Source organism: Nestor notabilis, unplaced genomic scaffold (genome assembly GCF_000696875.1).
Source record: "Nestor notabilis isolate BGI_N333 unplaced genomic scaffold, ASM69687v1 scaffold29636, whole genome shotgun sequence".
In the NCBI taxonomy this organism is placed as follows: domain Eukaryota; kingdom Metazoa; phylum Chordata; class Aves; order Psittaciformes; family Psittacidae; genus Nestor; species Nestor notabilis.
In genome coordinates, this window is record NW_009932900.1 from 1,278 (window position 1) to 7,170 (window position 5,893).

At 40.1% G+C, this 5,893-nt stretch overlaps 1 protein-coding gene across 1 annotated transcript; it reads left to right on the plus strand.

The window, feature by feature from the left end:
* The first annotated feature begins 530 nt into the window (after positions 1-530).
* Positions 531-5,893, plus strand: HMGCS1 (3-hydroxy-3-methylglutaryl-CoA synthase 1 (soluble)). Its single transcript, XM_010016611.1, has 9 exons — positions 531-984; positions 1,378-1,503; positions 1,871-2,035; positions 2,756-2,924; positions 3,050-3,220; positions 4,079-4,185; positions 4,529-4,654; positions 4,925-5,088; positions 5,484-5,893. The coding sequence occupies exons 1-9, from the start codon at positions 537-539 to the stop codon at positions 5,574-5,576; spliced, it is 1,569 nt and encodes a 522-aa protein (XP_010014913.1). The 5' UTR covers positions 531-536; the 3' UTR covers positions 5,577-5,893.

Consider the following 5,893-nt stretch of genomic DNA (forward strand, 5'->3'; position numbering starts at 1 on the left):
TTGTTTTAAGGCAGAGATAAAAGATAAATTTTAAACCTAAATTCTCAACTAGCAACATCTAAAAAATAATAATGCAACCAGTTTCTAGCTTGGTTGTGTAAAATTGAGACTTTACATGTAAGCAGAAATAGAATAATGAACATTAAGACTAATTTCTCAAACACTTGTTAAGTGTGTGTTTTGCTTCAGTGAAATAACTTGGGCTTAACCTTCATCTGTTCATCTCCAGGGCTGAAATCTGTGTTTTCACTTAAAAGTACTTCTTAATATAAAAATGTTACAAAACTTCTAGTGATGTTTACAGTATGCTCAGACCAAATTTTCCCCAGAGGGCAGAGGCTTGCCTTTTGCAAATGGCCTTGCAGAATACCTGAAATTTTAACTTCTACAAGCCTGAAGAAAGTGAAAGTAGGTCTCTCAAAACGCATGTGAATAAATCAGCTCTTTTTTTTTTGTGTTTGGTTTTTTTTTGGTTTGGTTTTTTTTTTTTTTTTTTTTGTGTTTGGTTTTTTTTTTCTTTTTTAAGATCTACCACAATGCCTGGGTCTCTTCCAGCGAACATCGAGTACCGTTGGCCCAAAGATGTGGGAGTTGTTGCACTGGAGATATATTTCCCCTCTCAGTATGTTGACCAGACAGAGCTTGAGAAGTATGATGGTGTGGATGCTGGGAAGTACACCATTGGGCTAGGCCAGGCAAGAATGGGCTTCTGCTCCGACCGGGAGGATATCAATTCTCTCTGCCTGACTGTGGTTCAGAAGCTGATGGAGAGGAACAGCCTTTCCTATGATTGCATCGGGAGACTGGAGGTTGGAACGGAGACGATAATTGATAAATCCAAATCTGTAAAGACTGTTCTGATGCAGCTCTTCGAAGAATCTGGTAATACAGATGTAGAAGGCATTGACACCACCAATGCGTGCTATGGAGGCACCGCTGCTCTTTTTAATGCCATTAATTGGATTGAGTCCAGTTCTTGGGATGGTAAGTTCAGAGTATTTTCTTGGAAAAGTTACATCATCCTCTGGCATTGGGTAGTCTGCCTCATAATGACAGTGTTCATGTTTAACCATATAAAACCCAGAGGTTAAACTATTTCTCTCTTCTGAAGTCTTACTCTTAAATGCTCTGGATATTAAGTTCAACTCCAGGGGTAAAAAAAAAAAAAGATGACATGGCTAATAATCACTGGTCTTTTCCTGTAAATTTCTGTGGCTGCTAGGAAATTGAAATGTGGGGGGAAAAGTCAGGGTGGAAGAGCCCCTTAAAGAGTGGGGTCATCTCCTCTGTGACCAACATCTGAAAATTGTAGATGGGTATTGAAGTATGCTCAATTCTTGGCTATTTCTCATCATTGTTTTTGTGTGTTTTTCACAGGACGCTACGCACTTGTGGTTGCTGGAGACATAGCTGTGTATGCCACTGGAAATGCCAGGCCAACAGGTGGAGCTGGTGCTGTTGCTATGCTGGTTGGTCCAAATGCTCCGTTAATTTTTGAGAGAGGTTAGTCCTGTGAAAAGAACAAATACTGTTCATCCAGACAACTGGGTCTGTTCTGAAGCCTGTTTGTTGTGCTCTGCTGGAGGGCTGGATTAAGTCCCCCCATGTCAGAAATTGTGCTGTATCTGCTCTCACTCCAGGCTGACTTGGCCAAGTTCCATTATAGGAGGCGTCAAGGAGCAACTAGAGATGCTCTTGTCTGTTTATTTCCTTGGGGCTTCTCCAATAAAGTTGTAAAAGAGTGGGCCTGAAGTGCTGGGAAAACTTTCTTGATGGGGGACAGATATTGCTTGGTTTTGTGTTAAGTGATGCATTCAAGTTGACTGAAAGCAGCTGAATGAAGTAAATTTTGTCAATTTCTGTCCATCAGGGTTGCGTGGAACCCACATGCAGCATGCGTATGACTTCTATAAGCCAGATATGGTCTCTGAATATCCTGTAGTTGATGGCAAACTCTCTATACAGTGCTACCTCAGTGCATTAGATCGCTGCTATACTGTTTATCGCAACAAAATCCATGCCCAGTGGCAAAAAGGTACGTAGCCTGACCTGGTGATATGGCAAATCTTGGAATGTGTCTCTGTGCTGGCAATGCACTTTCAAAGTTCTATCATTAGGTCTAAAGAAGGGTCCCTATCTTGGTTTGCATGTTGAGTCATTTCAAATGTCTTGCCTCTCCCATAAGAAATGTTTTACATGTGTCCTGGTATGGCTAAGTACTTGATAGTAAACAGCAATCTCTAGAGGCTTGTGTTGGTGTAATGTGTAGTACCTTGCTTAAAAGTGTGTTATTTCCTCCCCTCCATATAATATGCTCTTAAGATACTGAGGTTAATATTTAAATGTTATGTAACTATACCAATTTTTTTTTTTTTTTTACACCCGTTATGTTTAGTAATTGCTTTACTCATACTAAGGGGCATAAGGGTGAAGATTAGCTAGTTAAATGAAGCAGACTATTATGTCAAAATGCTGAAAAGAAATAGGGAGGTTCTGTTAAGCTTACAGCTTTCTCTTCTAGAAGAAGCAGCAGAAGTTAGTTGGTGCAAAAGATCAGTAAGACACCAGTCTTTAAACAGGAGTAGCAGTAATGTTTTAAATAATCTTAACAGCAATGCGATAGTTAGTCTTACCGTTGTTTCTTATATGGTGATGTGATATGATGACTAGTACCCTTGCCACCCCTGTATTTTATTTTCATAATTGAACTGAGTGCTAAACATAAGTTGTAACACAACATTTCTGCCACTTCCAGAGGGGATAGACAGACGTTTCACCTTGAATGACTTTGGATTCATGATCTTTCATTCTCCCTACTGTAAACTGGTGCAGAAATCTGTGGCTAGACTCTTGCTGAATGACTTTCTCAGTGACCAGAACCCGGAAACGGCAGATGGTGTTTTCAGTGGGCTGGAGGCTTTCAGGTGAGAATATGGCTGCTGTCTTCCTTATTCGTATGACCTTAACTTGTTAAACCTCCAGTGTGTGTCTTTACTTTCTGGTATTTTAGTAACTGTTTCTGATCAACTTTTTTTTTTTTTTTCCATAGGGATGTAAAACTTGAAGATACATATTTTGACAGAGATGTGGAAAAAGCTTTCATGAAAGCCAGCACAGAGCTTTTCAATCAGAAAACCAAAGCTTCGTTACTTGTGTCCAATCAGAATGGAAACATGTACACCCCTTCAGTCTATGGTTGCCTTGCCTCTCTTCTAGCCCAGTAAGCATAAAATAATGGAAAAAGTCATAGCTTTTTATACGTAAGGTCATAAAAAGCTTTAGTTTCAGCAAGCCTTGTACCATCTAGCAAACCTTTTCCTACTAGATTGCCTCAAGCAAAAAGACTGAAGTTAAAAAAAACGATATTGCACGCACAGTCAGTTCAGGTGACAAGCAGATTCAGAAGTTACGTGTCAGAAGATGATCTGAAACAGCTGCTTACTTCCTTCTGAAGTAGGATCTTATTTATGAGATGGTATCTTTTCCCAGCCTCAACCTTCCTTACTCTTGCCCCCCTCCAAAAAACCCCCACTGCAGTGGAAAAGAGAATCAGGATGCCTTCTCTGTTTCACTATAATGAGCAAAGCCAGATTAAATTAGGCATCTTGGGGAGTTTTGGTTGGTTGGCTGTTGTTCAGGGTTTTTATTTTGTTTGCTTGTTTTTTTGGTTTGGGTTTTGGTTTTTTTTTTTCCCAATGACGGACTTTTACAAAATTACACTTAAGTTTAAACTAAGCCATTCCTCTTGGATCCTTTTCTTTTGTTATTCTGACTTTGCCTTCCAAGATGTGGTTGTTCATTTTAGGCTTTAGGTCACTTTAGAAGGAAAACTGGTTGCCTTCTGGGTAATGATATTCTGGACATTTGCTTGCTCTGTTTTGCTTAGCTTTGGAAGTCATCACATAACAGCTGTACTTGATACTGTTTAAAAGTCACTTAAGCAGATAGCTTGTGAAATGTGTATTGTAGTCAATATAACTTACTGGCTGCTTTTTCTAAGCTAGCTGCACTTTCTAGTTACTAAAAATTGGCATATTGGCTTAATTCTCACTTTAAACAACTGTTGCTTGGTTTGCAGGTACTCCCCAGAGCAGCTCGCAGGACAGAGAATCAGTGTGTTCTCATATGGCTCTGGTTTTGCTGCTACGCTGTATTCCATCAGAGTTACGCAGGATGCCACTCCTGGTGAGTGAAAGGAAGAGATGTTACTTAACTCCCTTGCACAGCTCACCTCTAAATGCCTTGTTGCACAACTCACCAGCATAAGTAAACCTGCAGAGCAATGCCTAATGACAGTAATGCTAATTGAAGATGTCCCAACTCCTGGGAATATTTAAGTGTCTCCTTGGGCAAATAAGTAATACTCTTCAAACTCTGTTAATGTTTTGGTGGAGCGATTGGAATATTTTCAATGACAGAAAGTTTAGCTGCTGTAATGCAAAATATTTTGAATGAGATTGAAATGTTAACTCGCTAACATGCAGTTCTCAGCACTTGTGTGACCTTACATGATGGTTCTGTACTGTAGGTTCTGCTCTGGACAAGATAACTGCCAGTCTGTCCGATCTCAAAACACGACTTGACTCAAGAAAATGTATTGCACCGGATGTCTTTGCTGAAAATATGAAGATTAGACAGGAAACACATCATTTGGGTAAGAGCTTCATAAATACAGATTGTTCTTAGTCTTACAGCAAAATGCTCATCACTTAGTTCACCTGACTTTAAATTATTAGGGGGTAGAATAAAGGAGATATCCAACCCTTTCTACTTCTGACAGCTCGTGTTCATTGGTCCAGCAAGGCTGACATGAAAATGTAGATTTGTATTTTTCTGTCTTACGGTGTCCAAACTGCAAAGCCCTGTGCTGTTTAAAACTGTTAACCAGGAACCAACTAACAGTGTGCTGCTGGCTTTCTTGCAGCCAACTATATTCCGCAGTGCTCAGTAGAAGATCTCTTCGAGGGAACTTGGTACCTTGTGCGTGTGGATGAAAAGCACAGGAGAACATACGCGCGGCGCCCGCTCATGGGTGATGGACCGCTGGAGGCAGGCGTTGAAGTCGTCCACCCAGGCGTTGTTCATGAGGTGAACGCTCAGCACTCTTTTAAAAGTTTGAGCTAAATGGTGGAACGGTTTGTGTTTGCTGTAGCATGTGCATGTATGTTAAAGGAGGAAGTGGTTTAACAAGTTATATTAAATACTTCACTAATCTGTGTAAAGTACAAGCCAGAAGTAAAAAAAAAAATGAACGTGGGCTTTTAAAATGTACATTTCATCATAACAAGAATGAAACTGCACAAGAATGAAACAAGGACAAAGTGGCTCTTTTCACGTTACCAGTTTGCATGAAGCATGAAGTTGACTTAAAACCAAGCCGTCCAGTATAGCATGAATGTTGTTTGAGGGTTGGACTAGCCATGAAGTATGGATGTCTGTGAACTAGAAAACTGTATTTAATGGTTTTTTTCCCTTCTTCTTAGCACATCCCAAGCCCTGCTAAGAAAGTGCCAAGAATCCCTGCAACAACAGAATCTGAAGGCGTTACTGTTGCCATTTCCAATGGGGAGCATTAAGATACCTCTGTGAGGTGGGGAATGAAACAAGGTGTGAGGGTAGGGTGAGAGAGGGAGAGGTTTGCAGTAGTGCTGAAGGTTCAGTGCACAGTAGTACTTCATTGGAGAATGGAAAACTGTTAAAGCTCCTTGAAAAGATTTGTCATAATATGGCGTGCTGATGTTTATTGTATTTTCAAGACACTAAATTCATGAATATACTGGGGATGGAGGGACTTGCCGGAGGCTGTGTGGATTCATTAACATGTCTGATTAGTTTTTTTAATTGCTGAGTAGTAGCTGTAGTCCATTACAAGGTCTTTGTACATAGAAAAAAA